Genomic DNA, 23352 nt, shown 5'->3' on the forward strand with positions numbered 1-23352 from the left:
TTGCCTCAGTGTACAAACACAGCAAAAACCTAGCAACTGTCTGGTGAACAAACACACACATGAATGAGACCCCAGAAGAAAGCTAATCTCTTCTAGAAACAAGCATGAGAGGTCTTTCCCCAGACTGGACTCACCGAGCATCCCAGAGGATGGGGGATTTGGCTGAATCTCCTCCGGGGAGATCTCCTGAATGATGTCCCACAGTTCCCAAGGCATCTGGGGCTTGAGGATATAAAAGGGCTGATCGGGGTGCAGCTTACGATAGCTCTTGAAGTTATCAAAGAAACTGTAGTCAGGATTCTTGTACCACTGAAAAAGAAGGAAGTAGTCTTCTGAAGAAGAGCAATGTCCCAGTGCCACTGCTGCCCCCGGGTGGTCAGCCCTGTCTGAGGACTTGGAGGGAGGTGGGGAAGGACCCAGGATGAATCCTGAGCCACAGCCCCTTCATCAAAACAGATTCCAGACGTCTCCACATCTCAGCTCTCACGTGATAGTAGAGGGGACTCAGCATGGAGCCTGTGCTCAAGGGGAATTTTGAGCATGGTGACCCTGGAACAGCTTCAGACTTCAGGATCATAGAATCTGGGAATGATGTCAGAGCTGAGAGGGGCCTGGGGCCTCATCTGTCCCCACCTCTCTTAAAGAGGTGATCACTGGGCACAGTTTGCCACATCTGCAGGTTCACAGTCCTTATCCCAACCCAAGCACATTTCAGTTTGAAGTGAGATCACTGCAAAACTGGAAACGGAGGCCACAAGAGGAGGGACCACCGGGGCCTGTCAGCTATTGATGTGTCCAGCTTAAGTGTCCCAAGAACAGTGCTCTCTGTCCCTCATCCCTAAAGCCAGACTCCTGTGGTCACTGCAGCCCAGACGAGGGAGAGGCCAACTGACATGTATAACAGGGAGAGGGCCGTTTCAGAGAAGCTAGAACCCAGCAGGCCTGAGACTCTGTCCCTTTCCCTGGAAGAGCTGACGCGGATCTGGGCCCTCTGCTTAGTGAATCAAGTCCAAGGACAGGTGACCCCCCTTCACATTCCAGTTTCCCCATCTGTAAAATGGGAACAACCAGGCCTCTACTTCGTTTTGTTGCTATGAATAAAATGAGAAGCATTCTGGAAATTGGCAGTGTGGGGCGAGTGTGGTAACACGCCGTACAGGAGTAATAGTAACCACTGTCTATCCTGCTGACGCTCGTCAGGAATGACTGTTACATGAACACAGCCCACCCCAGATGGTGGGAAACCCAGCCACTGTTACTCCTGAAACAGACCATGATTAACTAGGAGACAAATACTTGGCAGTGGAGGGCGGGGCATGGAGAGCACTGGTACAGGACAGGAGTCCTGAAAGCTAGTCCAGAGGAAGGGAGCCTAAAATGGAAACAGCCAGCCTGCAGGGATGGCCCAGGTCAGCCATGACTTTAAAAACCCAGGACCTCAGCAAAATCTATAGACAAACATGACTCAATCCCAATCTCCTGTGGACACCCACTTACCTTTGGGATATCTGAATGGTAAACAGATGGGTCCCACACAATTAGGATTCCTTCATTGTACAAACTGTCCTTGAGGAAGTGCCCCTCTGTGGTGACCAGCTGCAGGGAGAAACAGACAAGCTGTCACCTGGACATTTACATGTGAACGCTGGCGTGTAGTAACACCTGACACATCACAAGTACCACCTGAGGTCCCAGAGCCTCATGAGGCTTCACAGTTTTGGTGCCAACACTTAACTTCAGTGAGAAAAAGGCAAAGATGCAGGCCGGAACTGTATGGACCTGATAGGACATTTTGTTACAGACCATCAGCCATAGAGCTGAAAGGGTTCCACTCAGACTTTGAGATTACTAGGGTGAAGGTACAGTGAAAATGGCTCGGCATATAGTGCCCTGCATTCACACCTCATATGGGGGTTGGAGGGTGAAGTTTAAAGTCAGAATCTCATGTAACCAAAATGATCTCTGGAAAGCCCTTCCATCACCTATAAAGTCTAGCACATAGGTATTACACAGCACAATGGAGACGGACAGAGGGCATCTCAGGGTCCTGCACAGGCAATGGTTTCTGCAGCACTGGAGCAGACGGCAGTGCCTGTGGTTGAGCACCGGATGAAATGGTCGGCTTGTGTGTAGGGGCCATGGCACATGCAAAAACATGCATCCTTTAACACAAGAACCTCACCTGGCTGGAGCGATGCTCATGTGTGCCCTGCTGGGGAACCAGCCACAGCCCCCCTCCTCCCCACACTCCCAGGCTGGCCTGGGCTAAATGTGACTGTGATCAAACTCAGGACATAGAACAGCCCTACAGGATCAATTTTACAACATGTGTTAACAGCCCTAAATATATTTATACCTTTGACTCAGCAATTTCACTTTTTGGCATTTATCCTAAAAGAATCTGAACTGGGGGGAAACTATGCACAGAAACATTAAATTACTTATGAAAATAAGAAAAGTGTGGTAGCAGAAGGTGAAAGAAAGACCTGGTTCAGTTCTTGGCTTTGCCACACGCCTATCTGGTGACTGCGAGCAAGTCGGGTTATGTCCACAGGCCTTCGTGCTCTCATTGCGAGTGCAGAGAACAGTGCCCTGCCCTCTCTAACAGGAGCTGTCCTGGGGCACAGGAATGAGTGAGAAAGAGAAAGGGGCCACGTCCCTCTTAAGGGACAAAGCTGATCACGTGAGATCAGCTGTCTCACCTTCAAAAGCATGTGGTGTATTGTATGATTCCATTTATATGAAATACCCAGAACAGTCAAGTCCCTAGAGACAGAAAATAGATTAGTGATTGCCAGGGTCTAGGAAGAGGGGATACAAAGAGGTACTGCTAACGGGTAGAGTTTATTTTGGGGGTGATGAAAATGTTCTAAAATTAAATAGTAGTGATAGTTGCACAGCTCTGTGAACATAAAGAACACTGAATTGTATCCCTTAAAATAGTGAATTCAATGATGTGTGAATTACAAAGCTGTTATTTAAACAATAAAGAACAAGAAGAGTAAAGAGGGGAGGGAAAAAAAAGCAGGTAGGGATGATATTGGCCAGGTGGAAACTGGGAAGAAAAAATGACAGAAATCAAATTGAGAATTGACTGAAATTGAAAGCAAGAACCCTTCCCCTGAGACCTAATCAGTGTCCCACAGTGTCTGAAGAATGACTGTGGGAAGATGGGTGGTCTGGCTACAACCAAGAACAGCAGTTTGCCACGATCCCCCAGGGTCATTCAGGTACCCCATTCCCGTCCCTCCCCTCAGATGTAGGAAGGCCCTGGGAGCCTAAAGACCATGATCTCATTTCCTCGGTGTATCTTGGAGACAAGAAATACTGGTAGTGGGCCCACTGTGGCCAGAGCTTGTGCAGTGGAGCCCACAGGCAGTCACAGGGTGTCAGAGTGAGGATGGCCATGAGGCGAGTGAGTGTTAACTGGCAAGAACAGGCCAAGCCAGGGGAGTGCGGGGGAGAGGGAAGAGGACCTGGACAGAAGAAACCACCAGACCCCCAGCTGTGAGAGCAGATGGCAGAGGCTGCTAGGTGACGCCCAATAGCCCTTCTTTCTTTTTCCCTTGGTAACAAACACTGGATGTTTTCCTCAGCACACAGCTATCTAAAATACAGACTACCTGAAATAAAACTTTCCCAGCCTCTCTTACAGCTAAGAATGGTGATGTGACAAAACGCTGGCAAGTGTGACTTCTAGGACCTGTTCTCAGAGGTGGGGTCATGCCCTTCCGTGTTCGTCCCCCTGGCAAAAAGTGGATGTGACAGCTGAAGCTTGAGCAGCCGTCTAGGACCATGAAGTGGAAGCCATATGGTATTCATGGCAGGTGCTCAAGGCGGTAGAAGCCCGGGTTCCTGACTCTCTGGAACACCATCCCAGCTCTGGAATTCTTTAAGTGAGAAATGCATTTTTATTTTGTTAAGCTACTGTTGAGAGGTGGGCAGTGCCTTTCTGTCACTTGCAGCCAAGCCCAATTCTAATTTTTACAGTGAGTGGCTTATTTGGGAAATTGCAGGTTGTCCAGTGTGGCTCAGATACAAAGGAAGAGCCGGAAGGGGTCAGAGAAGTGTAGGCAGGGGCCAAATCAAGGAGCTTAGGGTTTTCTCAGTAGGCCACGGGGCCAGGGAATGCTTGGGAGAAGGATCTAAACAGACCAGTGTTCTGGGCTAGCGTTTTTAGAGAAAAGGCGATCAGACAGCAGCTGCCGTTGTAGCCTAAGTAGAAATGATGGAATGAAGAAAAAGTTGCGATTATCAGCTGTAGGCTTGCAGACTAACTGGACACTGAAAGTGAAGGGAAAAGGGGCCAAGGTGACTCCTGGGCTTCAGGCCATTTCCTAAAATGAGAGCACTGAAAGGAAAGCAGCTGGCATGTGCCTGTGGGGCTGGAGTGGGGATCTGAAGTTCAAGGATGAGGCAACCAGCCTCGAGTCCCACAGAGGAGAGGCCATAGGAACTAGGAATGGAACCCACATTTGCCAACGTTAAGTGCAATTCTCTTCCCATTGGGAACACTGTAACTCACAGCACAGGCATTCAGTGCTGGAGCTCAAAGGCAAAGCAAGCATCCTGGCAGAGGGGGCTTCGCAAGACAGACATGGTTGTGCGGGTGCCAGGGAGGCCGAGGGGGCAGCAGGCCACCCTCCCACTGCTCTGTACATGACTTCCAAGACTGATCTTTACAAGCTCACTCCCTGTCCCCATCCCATTTCACCCCCAAAAGACTGCTGGTATATTGAAAGCATGTCTTTTCTTGAGCTATGCTCTTTCTAATCAGAGTACTGATGCCAAGTGATTTAGCCGTACTCATGAGGATTAGAAATAACTGGGATTTTTAAAATGTCTCCTGCCACTGCCCCTTTCAGGCAATTTTCTTAGTAAACAAAGCAGGAGACTGGGGGCGGCACTTCTGGTACCCTGAGACTTTCCCAGGATCTATGGCTTTACTGTCCTCAGAAATCCCAAGAGAGATGCACAAAGTTTTCTCCTTTACGACAAAGGATGACAACAGTGGTAACAACAGACGCCCTTTAATGATGTCTACTCCAAGCTAGGGACTTTCATATATCATCTTAGTTCATCTTCACAACAGCCTTAGGTGGTAATTATTAATATACTCATTTTATAAATGAGGAGATAGACTCAGAGATGCTAAGTAGCTTGCCCAAAACGTAGAGCTAGTAAGTAGGGAAGTCTGAATTGAAACCCTTCTGTCTGGGTCTGGAGCCCACACTTCTAGTCTACGCACTGCACTGCCTCACACAAAGAGGGTCGGTAGGCCACGGGGCAGAAGATGCCAAAGAAAGCATTTGATGAGGGGTATGGAGGTGTCATGAGAATTTTGCTTCCTGTCTAAGTTTGTAGTATCTTGCACTGGAAAATCCTCAAGGGACTGGATCCAAAGCCATGATTTTCAGATGGGTAAACTGGAGTCCAGAGAGCAGAAGAGACTTGTCTGAGGCTTCAGGGTGAGTTTGAGGCAGATCCAGGACCAGACGCCAGAGACTGGCCCTGACCAGTGTTCCTTCTGTTCCCACCAGGCTGCATTCACAAACCACACAACATCTGAGTAAGCCAGCACACTCTCAGGAGCGAGGCTGACCTCAGTTCTCACCGTACACAACGGGGAAATGGTCATCCCCTTGAGCTACTTGAGGCAAATGAAAAAGTAATCCATGAAATTGAGACGAGGTGAAGATAAGTGCTAGTTTCATCCACGGAGAAGGAAAAGAGCGGCCAGGGCTGGGATCTGGTGGAGGGAAAGGGGAGAGACCAGCAAGAACCCATCAGCCTTACTATGGACGTGGCTCTGAACTTACCACACTAATTCTGGCGGTCCTTACGTGAGATTCAGATTTCCTCAAAAAAAAAAAATAAATAAAATAAAATAAAGCCTCAAAACTGCTCAGGGAATTAGGAGACTGCTTTGTGTCTAACTCACTCCGTGGTCTCAGGGGGGATCACTTGCCCTCTGCAGGCCCCAGGTGCTTTAGTTACAGGGCATTAGCATCCTGTAAGGCCCTGCCCTGCCCGGGTGACTGGCCATTTCTGGATAACATCTCAGTCTGTCACTTTTCTAATGGCAGCAAAAGGGACTTAGGAGAGAACAAAGCTCTTCTCAAATGCCCCTGTACTAACACACATGCAGAGTCTGACCTGAGTTCAGGGATCGGGGGGCCTCATGATGAGGAAAGTAAGTCACTGCCAGAGCAATGGAGCCCCAAGGAGCACTTGCCAGGAAAAAAACTACACTGGGGAGATGGATTGTTGCTGTTTTAGAACCGGTTTAAAGTAACCTTTCCAGTCATAAGGCAAGAAATAGTCACTACATAAAGTTAGAAATAAAAAGAATGTGCGGGGGGAGGGTGTAGCTCAAGTGGTAGAGCGCATGCTCAGCATGCATGAGGTCCTGGGTTCAATCCCCAGTACCTCGTCTAAAACAAATAAATGAATAAACCTAATTACCTGCCAACCCCCGCCAAAAAAATTAAATAAAAGTGAGTCCAATTCTTCAAAAAAAAAAAAAAAGTGTGTGCGCACACACACACACACACACTCACCCTCACATCTACCTATCTACATACATAAGAAAACAAAGATAATTGCATTTTTCAGATATTCCCACTGTAAATATGTTGGGTCTTTTTTCTTCCCAAATCTTTCTTCCCCTCTGTTATGGACTGAATTATGTCCTCCCCAAAATTCATATGTTAAAGCCCTAACCCCTGGTGTAACTATATTGGAGATACGGCCTTTGGGGAGCTAATTAAGGTTAAATGAGATCACGAGGATGGGGTCCCTAATCTAAGCCTTTAAAAGAAAACGATAAGTCAGCAGACATCTCTCTTTTTCTACCCCCCACCCCATGACTCAGAGGAAAGGCAGACCATGTGAAGGCACAGAAGGCGGCATTCGCAAGCCAGGAAGAAAGCCCTTCAGAAACACCCTGATGGCATCTTGATCTAGTACTTCTAGCCTCTTGTTCCAGCCACCCCACCGTATGGTGTTTTGTTATGGCAGCCCAGTAAATTCACATACCCTGTGTGTGTGTGTGTGTGTAGATATTGATATGTCTTAACTAGCTTTAGTGGTTTTGTAAAACTCACACAACAATCCAGTTCAATGTCGTCTTCCCATTTATTCCTCACGATGTTTCCAAGATCCAAACAGGACTTGAAAAGGAAGCTCTAAGAAGTTGTATAACTGGCCCAAGATCACACGGCTGAGAAGGGATGGAGCTCAGATGCAAATCAAGGTCTATCTGACCTTCTCCCACTTTACTAAGCAATCTCCGTTCAAAAATGTTAAGTGATGATAAAATAAAGTGCGTGTTCTGGCTGCCAGATTTGCAGATTTGCCACAGGTGCAAAGCCAGTTAGTGCTATGGGAAGACAAAGGGGTGTTCAGGGTCTTGAGTAGAGACGAAAAATGATATGGAGGCCCTGGGCCTTAAGGGAAGGCCTGAGCTTGGAAACAGGGCCTGGACAGGGAGGTGCTGTAACAGAGAGAAGGGCACCACAAATTGAAACCCACCACAAATTGAAACCCACCACAAACCGCAAATCAGAGCATCCAATTCTACCTGTCATCACAGGAAAAGTCATCAGAAGAACTGTTAAGTATTAGAGGAAGTAAACGTTGGGAAGTACTTCAGTGTTCAATCAGAAGAGATTGCTAGAAGAAGCTATGAAACTTACCCACAAAAGAATATTATGCAGCTGCAAGAAAGAATGAGGAAGATTTCTGTGAACTGATACAGAGGGATTTCCAGAAGGTACTGGGACAAAGAAGAGTGTAAAAGTGCACATATAGTCACTGCCTTTTTGTAAGGAATAAGGGAAATTAAGAAAACATATCTACACACAGAAACAGAGGAGAAATCACAAAACAGTACAATTGGTTCCCTACAAAGGGTGGCGATGAAACAGGGTGGAAGGAACTCAGGAGGGAGTAGCATTTCTTTGAATATAGCTTTTTGGAAAGTTTTGAATTTTGGAAGCATGTTAAAATTCTGCATTGTTTTTTAAGGAAGGAAAAGAAAAACCTAAAACAGAAACAAAATAAATATAGCTGAATTTCAAAGGAGTTCATCATAATCGCAAGGAAGAGAAACAGGAGTCTCTCTGAGTTCTGCTGAGGTAACCTGAGCGCACACTATTTGGCCACACGACCTCAGTCTGGAGCAGGGTGTGGAGGAGAACCGCAAAGCAAATCCTGGACTCTTTTGAACAGGTTTGTTTTATGTAGATATGCAAAGCAATTTTCAAATTATTTCAGATAGATTATAGATCTGAGCAAATAAATCAATTGCTGCTGTTTTTAGAAGCAGGATTCTCACTGGGAAAGAAGGGGGGATACAAATGCAGAAGAGGGCAGGCAAGGAATGCCTTTCTGTGGATAGGCTGAGGTACTGAGTCTACCATTTCTAAAACAGGCATGTTCGCATGTACATACATGGCCATGTAGATGTGTACATACACACACAGGTGCGGGCATATGTAAATGAATACGTGTGTATGTGCACTGTGTGTGTACATGCATGTAGTTCCTAGCTCTGCCTGCTGAAAGGGCCAAGAAGCAAAGACACGTTGGTAGGCATGAACACACTTAGTGCCCAGATCTTGGTTTCTAATACCGTCTTTTACTTAAAGGAACCGGGATTCCCTGGAGAAGAATAGCATATCCCAGAGCCAGCGTACGATAGTATGAGTAAATGAAAATCCCCTGCACCTGTCAGTGCCCCTGCAAAAAGCCCTAGACTCCCGAGTCTCTTCATAAACCATGAGAATAAAATCTGTAGCTATTTGTCTAGTTAATTGCTCTGTTCTAATTCAAAACATAATAAAACTACACTTATCTCCCCAAGAAGATAAATGGTTATAGCTCAGATTCTCTCTCTAGGTTAATGTAGAGGTATTCTAAGAGACCAGGAAGATTGGAGCAGGAGCAAAGAGGCCCAGAAACTTAGAAACATCTCTAGGGAAGTTTGTTTATATTCCAAAGGCCTGAGGTAAGAAAGGGACTCTTTGCAGGAGGGGAAGAGGACAGCTACCTCCTGCCTTTTATAAGCACGGAGGAAAAAATCCCTCATTTTTTTGTCCCTTGCTTACGGGGTAACTGGCTCCTCATGTAAGATAGCTGGCCTGGCTCTTACTGCACTGCCCGAGGACTAAGAATCTGGGCAGAAAGAAACTAATGCATTCATTATTTACTGTAAGGTATTTAAATAAGAAATCATCTCTGACCTAGAACACTTTGCAAGCACGTTCAGAATAAAATTAATAAGGCTGAAATATTAAAAACCCAACAGGATAGGTACAAAATGAACTGGAACATCTGTTATGCCAGAAAGTATAGAAGTATTTTTTTTAAATGATGAGGGCATGCATGTCACGGGGACACAAAAGCCAGCTGGAAGAAACTCCCACTAGCCAAATCTGGGACAAACTGAACCCAAAGTAATGGAGAACAGTAATGAACTGTAAGTCATTGAAAAAATAGAAATCTGTAAGTTCTTACCAAAAACAAATACAGAAAGGAAGGAAGAGGGGAAGAAAGGGAGGGAGGAAATAAATGGAGGAAGAGAAGGGAGGTTTCTTGCTTATAGTAGAATTCTGAGTGCCAACTGGATGACGTCGAGAAGGAGCTAGAGTTAAAAGACTGTCATTTTGCAACTGTCATAATAAAGATGGGTTCAGGCAAGAGTGATCAATGAATGTCAAAGGAAGAAATTTTGATGAGAGGAGCAGAATAGCACAGTACTAAAGTATTCACTCGTAGACTGCAAGGGAAAACGTAATTACACAGTGGCCAAATCAGACAGCACCGTATCCAGGTGATCAAAATTAAAATCAGCTGAGGGGCAGAGGGACACTGGATGCCTCCAGATGTGATGCTTTTAGCAGGGCTCAACATCATTTGTGTCGTTTTCCAGCCAGGAATGCAGAAACTGAATTTAATACGGAGAAAGCATCAGATAAACCCTAAATTAAAAAAAGAAATTTAAAGGACTTTATTCTTCAAAAATGTCAATGTCTTAAAAGACAAAGGCTATGGAACTATTCTAGGTGAAAGGCAACTAAAGAGGCATAGCAATTAGATGCAATACCTGATCCTGAACTGGACCTTGTACTGGAAGAAAAAAGTATGCCATAAAAGACAGTTTTGGGTCAGTGAACAAAACTGCAATGCAGCCAGATTAACGTATGTAAAAGCATGAAGTTAACTATATTTTGGTTACATAAGACTATTTTCTTATTCTTAGGAAGTACACATTCAAGTATTATCTTAGCTCAGGCTCCTATAACAAAGTACCATAGACTGGGGTGGCTTAAGCAGCAGGCATTTATTTCCACAGCTCTGGAGGCTGGGAGGTCCAAGCTCAAGGCACCAGCAGACTCAGTTCCCAGGGAGGGCGCACTTCCTGGCTTGCAGATGGCTGCCTTCTCCCTGTGTCCTCACGTGGTAGGGAGTGAGCAAGCCCTCATGTCCCTCTCTCTTTTTATAAGAACACCAATCCCATCATGGAAACTCCATCCTCGAGACCTCTTCTATACCTAATTATCTCCCAAATGCCCCATCTCCAAATACCATCACAGTCAACATATGAATTTGGGGGAGAAACTTTCAGTCCATAACATTCTGTCCCTTGTTTCCCCCAAATCATGTCATTCTCACATGTGAAATACATTAATTCCACCCCAGCATCCTCCAGTTTTAACTCATTCCAGCATCAACTCTAAAATCTGAAGTCCAAAGTCTACTTTTTAATAACATACTTTATTGAGTTATAGTCATTTTACAATGTTGTGTCAAATTCCAGTGTAGAGCACAATTGTTCAGTTACACACAAACATACATATATTCATTATCACATTTTTTCACTGTGAGCTACAAGATCTTGTATATATTTCCCTGTGCTATACAGTATAATCTTATTTATCTATTCTGCACATGCCTGTCAGTATCTACAACTTTTGAAATCCCAGTCTGTCCCTTCCCACCCCCCCGCCCCCTTGACAACCACAAGTTTGTATTCTATGTCTATGAGTCTGTTTCTGTTTTGTATTTATGTTCTCTTTTTTTTTTTTAAGATTCCACATATGAACAATCTGATATGGTATTTTCTTTCTCTTTCTGGCATACTTCATTTAGAATGATATTCTCCAGGAACATCCATGTTGCAGCAAATGGCGTTATGTTGTCGGTTTTTATGGCTGACTAGTATTCCATTGTATAAATATACCACTTCTTTACCCAGTCATCTGTTGATGGACATTTAGGCTGTTTCCATGTCTTGGCTATTGTAAATAATGCTGCTATGAACATTGGGGTGCAGGTGTCTTTTTGAAGTAGGGTTCCTTCTGGATATATGCCCAGGAGCAGGATTCCTGGGTCATATGGTAAGTCTATTCCTAGTCTTTTGAGGAATCTCCATACCGTTTTCCACAGTGGCTGCACCAAACTGCATTCCCACCAGCAGTGTAGGAGGGTTCCCTTTCTCCACAGCCTCTCTAGCATTTATCATTTGTGGACTTTTGAATGATGGCCATTCTGGCTGGTGTGAGGTGATACCTCATTGTAGTTTTTGATTTGCATTTCTCTGATAATTAGTGATATAAAGCATTTTTTCATGTGCCTATCGATCATTTGTATTTCTTCTTTGGATAATTGCTTGTTTAGGTCTTCTGCCCATTTTTGGATTGGGTTGTTTGGTTTTTTCTTACTAAGTCGTATGAGCTGCTTATATATTCTGGAGATCAAGTCTTTGTCGGTTTCATCGTTTGCAAAAATTTTCTCCCATTCCATAGGTTGCCATTTTGTTTTACTTATCCAAAGTCTTATCTAAGTATTATCTAAATCAGACAAGAGTGAAACAATTCGTCCTGAAGCAAAACTCTTCTGCTGCAAACTTGTGAAACTAGATAAATTACGTGCTTCCTAAATATAATGGTAGAAACAGGCATAGGATGGAGATTCTCATTCCAAAATGGAGAAACTGAAAGGAAGAAAGAAGAGACAGGTTCCAAGAAAGTCCAAATCTAGCAAAATAAGTACTATTAGATCTTAAGGCTTGAGAATATTCCTCTTTGGTTTGACGCTGTGTCTTATGGACGTGGTGAGGCATTGATCCTGGCTCTGCCAGGCAGGAGTCACTCCCCCAGGGCCCTGGGCAGCTGTCATGTGGCTCTACTGAAATCAAGGCAATGCCGCCGCCCCGCTTGAAACCAAGGAGGCAGCCTTGATGATTTCTGGGATCGTTCTTCCTTATCTTGAAGAATAGTACATAGTACATGTTTGCAGCCAAAGAGCTCTACAGCTTGGTCCTGTAGAATCAAAGTCTGGCAGCCTGCCTTCGTTTCATCCTGTGTCCATCTCCTTCAGTTCAGCACTAGCAGTGTTTCTGCTGGGGGAGCCGATGAGGTCCATGACTTACTCCCACACTGATACTTTTATCAAATGCTCGTTGGACCACTCCCTTAGTGTTTTTCTCAGAACAAGCTTTCTCATTTTGTTGCAATACAGATAAGCTGAGAATTTCCAAATCTTTAAGTTCTGTTTCCTTTTTGCTAAACAATTCCTTCTTTGATTCATTTCTCTCCTCTCACATTTTACTAAAAAGCAGTCATAAGGAACCAAGCCGTCTCCTTCAACAGTTTCCTTTGAAATTGCCACAGCTAAATACCCAGTTCCGTCACTCGCAAGTTCCCCCTTCCACAAAACGTTAGAACACAGTTCAGCCAAGTTCTTTGTCACTTCATAACAAGGATCACCTTTTCTCTGTTGTTCAGTACCACGTTCCTCGTTTCATCTGAGACTGCACCAGAATGGCCTTTATTGTCCATATTTCTGCCAACGTTCTGTTCATGATTATTTTATCTTCTTTAAAAAGATAGCTTTCTCTCCAGCTCTCCTCTTTTCTTTCAGTCTTCACCAACATCCCCCTCTATGTCTATATTTCTAGCAGGCCCTTCCAAACTCCTCCAGATTCTACCAATTACTCAATTCCAAAGCCACTTCCACATATGTAGATATTTGTCCCCACAGCACTCTACTTCTCAGTACCAAAAAAATCTCTTAGTCTGCTCAGGCTGCTGTAACAACAAACCAGAGACTGGGTAGCATAAACAACAGATACCTCTTTTTCATATTTCTGGAGGCTGGGAAGTCCAAGGTCAAGGTGCCAGCAGTTTTGGTCCCTGGCGAGGGTCCTCATCCTGGCTTGCAGATGGCCACCTTCTCACTGTGTCTTTACAGGGCGGAGAGAAAGCGAGCCCTGGTCTCTCTTCCTCTTCCCATAAGGATCCTGATCCCTTCATCATGGGGGCCCCGACCCTCAAGACCTTATATAAACACACTTCTCTCCCAAAGACCTCATCTCCAAATGCTATCATATTAGAGGTTAGGGTTTCAATATATGAATTGGAGTGGGGGTAGAGCAGCTGTAAACTTTCAGTCTGCAACAAGTATTTAGGGATTAATGTCTATAATATATACAACTTACTCTCAAATGAAAAAATATCATGAAAGATGAATACAGCAGATGATACAGTAATGGGGTGAGATGAAAAAATAGTAAGTGAATCTGGATAAATGGCATATAGGCATTCTCTGTATTAGTCATGTTATTGCAACTTTTCTGGAAGTTTTAAAGTACCTGCAAATAAAAAGCTCAAAAAAAACTTTGTTAAAGAAATTGAAGGAAGTTTGAGGCAATCCACTGACTGAGCAGAAGGGTCCCTGGACTATACTTCACTTATCAAACTTTTAGTGCACATCTACTATGTAACAGGCACTATTCTGAGTACTTGGGCATATCAGGGTACAAAACAGACAAAACTGCCTTCCCTCATATGGGAGAGCTAGGCACCGAGTGAGATGGATAAACAAGGTGATGCGAGTGAGTAAGAAAACATGGACATGGTAGATGTCACCAGAGAGCCAGGCACGAGCCCCAGACCAGCTGCTGGGAGGGCTTCCGCCCACGTGGGCCTGCCGTTGCCCTCTGTGTTACTGTGCGGGTCACCTGCTCCTCTCAGGCCTCAGTGATCTCATTTGTAAAATAAGAAAATCAGGCAAGACCCTGGTCTTCACTAGGGCAGGGAGCATGTCTGTTACTGCTCTGCTGTCATTGTTGGTGGCTGAGTTCTAGCTCCGCTCACCGGGGATCAGGCTGATCAATAAGAACTTCTGCAGTGAGTGAATGGCTGGTTGATCTCCAAAGTCCTTTTCAGCTCTGTGATTTCCAGTACCATCTGGACCACCTCAAAGGATGGCATGTCAGTCACCTCAGACATCACATCAGATTCTACAGATATTAAAAGGATAGTGAGAAAATACAATGAATGACAAAGTCAATAACTTAGAAGAAATGAACAAAGTCCTTGAAAGATACAAACTACCAAAGCTCAAAAGTCAAGAAGAGACAGGTAACATGAATAGCCCTATATCTGTTAAAGAAATTAAATCTGTAGCTAAAAACCTCCCTACAGAGTAAATTCTAGGCCCAGGTGGCTTTACTGGTAAACTCTACCGAACATTAAAAAAAAAAAAAAGTAATAGCCATGCTACACAAACTCCTCCAGAAAATGTTAGAGGAAGTATTCCCAATTGTTGTAGTCACTTGACAAGGGCAGCATAACTCTGATATCAGAAATGCAGACCGGCGTTACAGGAGAGGGACATTACAACCTGTATCCCTCATGAACATAGATGCAAACATTCCTAGCAATCACCTCAGAGTGTAGACATTTTTAGGTTGAGTGAGACTCTGACGTAAGCACTGGTTATGGGTGGTGACTGAGCTGAAATGGGGGAGGGAGTCAGAGAAGAAGTTATTTCAAAGACAGATGTTTTCCACAAACTAAATATAGGTTTTTGAATGCTCCCTTCTAGATTCAGTAGTGCCCTCACAGGCAAACTCCACGCCAAAGACTGCTTTTGCGTGGTCAAAGGATACCAGCCCCATGCGGGAGTACACTCTGCCTTTTTATTATTATTATTATTATTATTATTATTATTATTATTATTATTATTATTATTATTATTATTGTAAGAACACTTAACATGAGATATAACCTCTTAGCAAATTTTTAAGTGCAAAATATATTCTGGTTAACTACAGACACAATGTTATACAGCAGATCTCTAGAATTTATTCATCTTGCATAACTGAAAGTTATACCCATTGAATAGCAACTCCCCCTCTGCCCCTCACCCCAGCCCCTGACCACCACCATTCAACAATCTGTTTCTATAGACCATTACTCAGCCTCAAAAAAGAAGGAAGTTCTGCCATATATTGACAACGTGGGAAAACCTGGAGGACATTATGCTAAGTGAAATAAGCCAGTCACAGAAGGACAAATGCTGCATGATTCCAGTTTATATGAGGCATCTAAAATAGCCCAACTCATAGAAAAAGAGTAACGCACCCAGCTCTGTACTGCATCTTTCACTGGCTTTGTGTGTGTTGTGGGCCAGGGCGGGTGGGGCGAACCCCTTGCAGGGAGGAGAACGTTGCATTTTCCTGCTCTCCCCTCATTCGAGGCGGGGTCCTGTGGGAGCTTATTTGCTCGACTGAATGGAATCTAGGTAGCTGACTGCACACCAGATGGATGGGCTACATAAGGAAAAGAAGACCAGGAGCAGCTCTGACACGTTGAAAACCACTTAGGACGCAGGGCTTTGGAAAGGAAGGCAAGCTGCGTCCAATATCAAGTCGCAGCTCCTTCTCTGGTCCTGAAAAACATCAACGACCTAGAAAAGCTCAGAGAAAGCTTAGGGATTTAAAGCATCGCTGGCAAACAAACTAGGTCCAAATCCACCTCCACTGCTTAGTTTCTGCAGCACCCTGAGCAGCTCACTTCAACCCTCTGAGCCTTAGTGTCCTCAGGTAGAATGGTGGTTGGTGATCACACCTCACAGGGTTGTCATGAAGATCAAATAAGAAAGGCAGGCGTGGCCCTTAGAGCATAGATGTGTGTAATAAGATCATCTTATCATCTCAAGATAAGCCCCATCATATGATCTGGGAACGCTCTGGTTGAAATCCAGTCAGCATATGTTGGGTATGTTTTCAGGACACACAGGATGTAGGTTTCCCCTCCTCAATCTGTACAAGAGCTTCTAAGGAAGCCCCTGGGCCCCGGTGTCCCACTGTCTCCTCCTGCAGGCCCACTGAGCATAACAGGGGCTCAGCAGAGTCTCAGAAAACCTTCTTACACTTAGAGTCAGAATTGAATTTAAAGATGCACATTTAGCTCTAAACGGTTTTCCTGTTGAATCTCATAACAACACCTGGCACATACACGCCTGAGCAGATCTGCTGAAACTTCACGGTATGACACTGTTCTCTATAAAAAGCCACCTTCTCAATAAGAAACCGCCTGTTCGTTTTCTATAGCTCTATCACTGGCCAGATGCCCAAAAGGCTGTCCTCTGCATGTGAGGAGTCTGGGAGCTAAGCAAACAAGCACGGACCCTGCTCCCCTCAGAAGAGAGCTGCTGTCCAGAGGAGCTCCCATCAGGGAAGACAGTGAGCTGCACAATTTACTAAACCCACAGCTATTCCCCCCGTGACCTTGGGGTGCCAGATGCTGTCTGTGCACCATGGTGGTGACTCGGTTTGCTCAGACACAGACACAGAACAGCTGGGATAACCAACCAGGACAAAAGAGGAGACAGACTGCCAGCTTCCTAGGATACCAAGGTGAGAAAGGGCAGTAACAGAAGGGTGTCAGTTACAAGTCAGTATCACAAGGAGCCAGCCAGGGGGCTGCCTGTGACCAGTGTCAGAGGACCAGCCTAGGTTCTTAGTGCCACTTACAGGAGAGGAAAGGGGGTGAGTGTGCCTGAGGAGAACTGGGAAAGGCTTTACTGAGAGTGGAAAATGTACCCTGGGAAGTCAGCCACCCTCCCCTGAGCCCTGGCAGAGGGAGCACTGCGATCTGGAAGTGGAGGAGAAAGTGCGGACCTCAGTGGAAAACTATGCATTGTCTACAGGACACCCTTCCTCTTTATCAGATTCTGATCCTATGGGAGCTGTTCTGCAGCTCTTTGTAAGTTGCAGCTAACTACAGACATGCTTATTCAGCCTTGCCACCCTCCTCCTGCCCACCTCATGGAAAAAACAGTTTCTTTCCTTTATTCAAATTTTGTACTGTTCTGAATATTCTCCTGAACCAGTTATAACATTTTCCTGGTTCCCTCCTAGGGACAAAATAGACTATCTGTATGACAGTCATGAGCTTAATTTTTCCTGAAAATTAGCCTTTATTTTTCTCCCTTCGCTGGGAGAAAGCAACCTCCAAAGCAGCCCCAAGCTGGCTGACATCCCTGCTGGGAGACACTCGCACCTGGGATCCGGGAAGGACTGTGGTTGCCCAGCACACAGAGGCAGGCTTCACGCTTCAGTAGCGACCACGGCCACCATTCAGAGAGCCCCTGCGGCAGCATATGGGCCTCTGAGTGCCCTGCTCCATGCTCAGCAATCTCACTGGATCCTACAAAGACCCTGTGTGGTATCTTTTCTTATTTCCCTTTACAAATACAGGAGCTGAGACTCAGAAAGACAAAGCAACTTGCAAGTCACTCACATAGGAAGGGCTGAGGGAAAAATCTGAACAAAGTCTGTCTCTTAATTCCCAGGCAATCTTACCTTGGCTTTTTTCTTTTTCTTTTTAAATTGACATAGAGTTGATTTACAGTATTATATAAGTTCCAGTGTACAACATAGTGATTCACAATTTTCTAAGGTTATACTCCATTTAAAGTTACAAAATATTGGCTATATTTCCTGTGCTGTATAATATATCTTTGTAGCTTTTTAATTTTGTACATAGCAGTTTCTACCTCTTACTCCCCTGTCCTTGTCTTGCACCTCCCCTCATCCCTCTCCCCACTGGTAACCACTAATTTGTTCTCTATATCTGTGAGTCTGCTTCTTTTTGCTATATTCACTAGTTTGTTTTATTTTTCAGATTCCACGTATAAGTGATATCATACAGTATTTGTCTTTCTCTCTCTGATTTACTTCACTAAGCACAATACCCTCCAATTCCATCCATGTTGTTGTAAATGGCAAGATTTCATTTTTATGGGTGAGTAGTATTCCATTGTGGATACATACCACATCTTCTTTATCCATTCATCTGTTGATTGATGAACAACACTTAGGTTGTTCCCATATCTTGGCTATTGTAAATAGTGCTGCTATGAATGGTGGGATGCATGTATCTTTTCAAAGTGTTTTTGTTTTCTTTGGATATATATACCCAGAGGAGGAATTGCTGGAAAATACAGTTTCAGAATCTTTGAGGACTGAGGTTTACTTCTTCACTAAACACCAGGAAGAGATGCCCAAGAAGGGGGTAGCATCCCGAATCCAAGACAATTCTCAAGCCTCCTCCATGCTCCTTTTTGACTGCGGCTGCCCACTGATCTGCAGTCACCCCACCCCTGAACAAACAGAGCTTGATTTCTCTCTGAATTCATGCTCCCAACCTCCACGTGGCCAGCATGGCCTGGAAATCCTACTCCTTTCTTCTGGCTTACTCCCTCTTCCAGTCTCCTCAATGTCAATTTCAAACTTTCTTTGCTCAAACCTCCTCTGCTGAAGCCTCTCTTCCTCTCAGCCTCCCTTCAAAAAGCCTCCTTTTCTCTGTATCCTACTTTGCACAGAAAACAGAAACTCCTCCATCCTTCCACTACAAACTGCCTCCAGCTGCTCCCCTCCTCTCCTTGCTCCCTTCTGACTCCCTCCTGCTGAGGTTCACCCTCCGCTAGGCTTTGGACCAACCACTGCCCTCCACTTTCTTAATTATCTCCCCTTTTTAGAATATTCAGTTTCTCCTTCTAGCAACTGGCTTTCTCCTCATTGACTTAAACTTATGTGCATGTGTGATAAAATGTACATTAAATATACCATTTTACCCATTTTTCAGTGTATGGTGCAGTGGCATTACGTACACTCACAATGCTTTACAACCATCACCACCATCCATCTCCAGAAGTTTTTCATCTTCCCAAATTGAAACTCTATATCCATTAAACAATAATTCCTCTCTCCTCCCAGGCCCTGGCAACCACCATTCCACTTCCTGTCTCTGTGGGTTTGACCACTCCAGGTACTTCGTGTAAGTGGAATCATGCCCATTCATGCTGTTTTTGATATTTGTGTAATCCAATTGTTCCACTAATTTCATCTATTAACTGAAATTTGTGGCAAGAGTATTTCTTGAGTTCCCACTAGTATTGAGAAATCAGCATAGGCTGCCTAAAAATGCTGCAGGAAACGAACTGCCTAGGGGAACTCATGAGGTAATACCTGAATGTGAATCTGTGTTCCACAGAATCACCGGTGACACTGTCTTCTAACACTTGTCTAACACTCGGCAGCATATAAAGCACACCCACATTCACCGCTGCATTTACTTCTCTCCCTGGAGGCTCTCTGCTCTGCTGTCCCTCAGGCCACACTCTGGCTGTGACCTGGCAGCCACAGGGACAGCAGAGCTCGACTCTCTCTGCACGCTGGGCACCTCCCTTGAGGCAGACTAATGCCCAGGGGCTTGTTCATGACCCCAGGGCCAGGCTGGATCACGGATTCACTGTTTTCTCCTCCACTGGGGAATCCCGGACTCAGGAAGGTCAAGGGACTTAATTAAGTTGGTGGCGTTTATGTGCTCCTAGTAAGCGCATTCTGCGTCAGAGCCCGTGGATTTTCTCACGTGGTCCTCGCAGCAACCCTGGGAGGGAGGTACTATTATCCTCCCCTCTTTACAGATGAGCAACCAGAAGCATAAGCAACGCGTGCGTGATCACATAGCGAATGAGAGGCAGCCCTGGCAGGCTGACTGCGGAGTCCTGCACTGCTCACTACATTCCAGTCAGCCCTGTCCACGTTTGTGGAAGGAAATTTCTCTGACCACGTATCTGCACAGAAGAAATTTTACCTGAGAGTTCATCAGGCGAATGGTGGTTTTCGTCCCCACGTCTTGTTGGAAGTTGGCTGTGGGCGCCCCATTAAACCTCAGGATTGCATCGTGATTGTCTATAAACCAGAAACAGAAAATAGGTGGTGTGCATCAGTGGTGTGCAGAAAGAGATAAGGTCTGCAGGGAGGGAGGGCAGGAGGAGGGGAGGGGCAAGAGAATAACACTTCCCAGTCTGTCTCTCATCATGGCACCCAAGGGCAATTTAGCTTATCTGTATGGGGCAGCAAGATCGAGTTCACGAGCAGGGATGACCGCCTGTCTCTGCAGCCACTACGAGGGCTAAAGAGGTCCATATCGTGGCATTCCTGAGATCCATTCAGTGAGGCCAGCGTGCCTCGGCACAGGGGGCACGTGAACAGGGCGATGCTGGTGGAGTCACTATTCCAGTTACCACCCGGTATTCTCTTGCTATTGCAAGTGGGTCATACTTCTATTCCTGTCACAAAAATGAAGATACTGCCATAAGCTCGGGCTAACCCACATGTGCAAAGTACCTACAGCGCTCTGAAAAGCTCACAGCATTCAGCAAATGGGAGGGATTCACTATGGCATCCAAGACAGCTCCCTAAGTGTTTCATGTAGGGACCCAAGGCTCAAGAAGGATCTGAAACTTGGGTGGTGGCAGAGATGGGACAAGACGTCATTGAGCTAAATTAAACTCTATATTTTCTATTTAAAAAAAAAAAAAGCTCTTTGTCTTAAATCCAGTCAAAATCAAACGGACCATCTTTTTAAAAATCTACTCACTCCCCGGGTCTGGTTCCCTGCGCTTGTAGCTATTCAAGCAGAGACTGGAAGACTTGGGGACGTTTCTCTTCCTGGCACCGGCCAGTCTGATGGGGGAGGGAACTGATGGCTTTTAAGATTCATCCTAGCCCTGAGCCTCTGTGACCTCAGGAGCGCTCATCCCGAGCTTATCTGATCCAACAAGCTTCAGTTCACCACTGAAATCTGCACAAGATTTGGAGGTCAACCCAATCCTCTGTTGTTCTGTTTCCCTCCATGTGGATTTATTTTGGATGGTTCTTCATCCACAAAGGTGGCATCAGGAGAAGGGCAGGAGTGGCTCTGGGCTCAATACAAGATAATTTAGAAAGAGAATACCCACAGAATTAAGGGATAAAAGCCCCCCTCTTTCTTTCAATTCTAACGTATATACGAAACCTCAGGAATCTAGACGTCTCATTCACAAAAACAGCCCTATCTTTAACCCTAGGACAAAATTTTATCAAAATGATTTAAAGGTTACTTAAGATGTGCATATGCAAACTATCAGATTACAGGACGGGCACACCAGATTGCAAATAAAACAGGAAGTCTATCTTTACACAACTCAGACTGCAGTAAGTTTTGTCAGAACTGGTCTCTGGTTTCAAAAGTGACCAGCAATAACCACACTGGAAATGTTGGTTCATGTCGCTAATTCAGCTTCACAGGTGAATAAATTGTTACTCTGAGAGTCCCAGGAGAAAAGAATGGCAAGTCCGAATGGAGTCACTGACAAGCAAATAAAGGACTATTTGCCAAGCTGTAGGTAGAATCTAACAAGGCAGAGGTCAGTAAAGAATGAGGCAATAACCGGGGTTGGCTCTAGCAGGGGACCAATCCCACCCCTACGGCTAACAGGGCAAGAGGGCGGAGACCCGAGCTGAGGCCGGCCACCTGGCAGGAACCGTGGCCTTTAGGAAAACACAGCTCTAGAAGGGACTCAATGCCCCAGCGGCTCATTCCTCCTCCCTTCTGACTTCCACGCCCGGAGGGAAAAGGAGAGAGCAGGACTAGAGCCAGAAAGAGCCGCCTGAAAGGGGCTGAAGCTTTCAGTCAAGGGAGAGGAGCGGTGGTGACTCTGCAAGGAGAGACTGGGCAGGGGTGGGGGTGAGGGAGGGAGCCAGGGGAGGGAGGAGACAGATACACTGCCTCACTCCCCTCCTTCCTCTCCATTTTATACCAGCACTAACACTGTCCAGGCCCAAATAAACACCAGAGGGCAAGGAAGCCCAATTGACTCAGTCCACATATCAATTTCCCAGGGCACAGGGTCTAGGAAAGGGTGGAGAGTGGATTTGGAGGGGCAGATGGAGAACACCCAGCACAGGAGGCTTAGGGTAGATCCTAAGAGTTGACCATGAGAAAGGAGAATGTTTTTGTTCCTTCAGTAAATACTGATCAAGCACCTACGCATTGCCAGGCACTGTTCTAGGTGCTGAAAACAATGGTTGTGAGCAAGAAAGACAAAGTCCTTGCCCTTGGAGACCTTGAAATCTACTGCAAGGAGAGACATTAATAAATAAGCACAACACCTGTATTCGAGATAATTGCAGTTTGTGTACCAGAGACCCTGGGGGAATGTCCTTTAGGCAGAGGGATAATTCAGGGACTGCCTCTGAGCTGAGACCCATAGGGCACGGGAGGGGCCCAGGGAAGTGCATTCCAGCCAGAGGATGCAGCAGTGTCAAGACCCAAAGAGGGCAAGGACTTGCCTGGAGACAAGTGACTGAGGGAAGGAAAAATAAAGATGCAGTGAAAGAGGCTGGCAGGAACCAGATCATGTAGGCTGCAGAAGCCAGCTATGAAGTTTGGATTTTATTCTAAGATTTTTTAAAAAATCAATCAAAGGAGAAAATTTTAAAACAGGCCACTAAATTTGGGCTCATAAAAAAGGGGGGGAAAGATCTTTGTTTGCCAAACTGTCCTTTGCTATTGCTATCGCAGACTAAAAGACTTTCAAACTCAAATAGGTTTCCAGGAAATCACCAGGAAAAATCCACAGCTACTGAGATCCCAGCAAACAAACCTGAAAGGGCAAAGACTGTAGCAGACAGGGGCCTCCACTTCTCTTTAACTTAGCAGAAAAAGATGCGAATGAGAAAAGGAAGAAATAATTGCACTGTGATATGCACAGGATATAACTGCATGCCTAGAAAATTTGACAGATTCAGCTTGCTAGTAAATTCATAAATACATCAAAACTTACTGCCCACAGGTATAATAATTCTAAATAGTTAAAAATTATGGTGAAAGAAATTTTATCATTATTTGGACTAAACATTTTTCATATTTTCCAGTTAGCTTAATGAATCATATAACCATTTATGGAAGACTATATTCTGATTCTGGTTAGGAGAACCCGGTATGACACAGATCAGGTCTGGCAAACTATGGCCTACAGACCAAATTTGACCTGTCCCATTTTTGTAAATAAAGGTTTATTGGAACACAACCAAGTACATTTATTTACTACTGTCTCTGGTTGGTTTCGCACTAGAATGGCAGAGTTGTGTCCTCGTAAGAGACACTCTATGTCCTCAAAACCAAAAATATTTACTATCTGGTCATTTACAGGGAAAGTTTGCTG

At 45.1% G+C, this 23352-nt stretch overlaps 1 protein-coding gene and 1 long non-coding RNA gene across 3 annotated transcripts in view; one reads left to right on the top strand and one right to left on the bottom strand.

Annotated features, from left to right (window-relative positions):
* ST6GAL1 (ST6 beta-galactoside alpha-2,6-sialyltransferase 1) overlaps positions 1-23352 on the bottom strand; it is a 78019-nt gene that overhangs the window by 4671 nt on the left and 49996 nt on the right. For both annotated transcript variants that reach the window (XM_032482525.1, XM_032482534.1), the window contains exons 3-5: positions 19956-20053; positions 1498-1596; positions 135-309 (exon numbers count right to left, since the gene is read on the bottom strand). In XM_032482525.1, coding sequence (XP_032338416.1) covers positions 135-309; positions 1498-1596; positions 19956-20053 — 372 coding nt within the window. The remainder of the gene's footprint in view (positions 1-134; positions 310-1497; positions 1597-19955; positions 20054-23352) is intronic.
* LOC116664390 lies at positions 16412-19948 on the top strand. The gene is made up of 3 exons (XR_004320906.1): positions 16412-16711; positions 19076-19136; positions 19786-19948. It is a non-coding gene; the product is annotated as an uncharacterized LOC116664390 (long non-coding RNA).

The sequence above is a fragment of the Camelus ferus genome, chromosome 1 (assembly GCF_009834535.1).
Source record: "Camelus ferus isolate YT-003-E chromosome 1, BCGSAC_Cfer_1.0, whole genome shotgun sequence".
In the NCBI taxonomy this organism is placed as follows: domain Eukaryota; kingdom Metazoa; phylum Chordata; class Mammalia; order Artiodactyla; family Camelidae; genus Camelus; species Camelus ferus.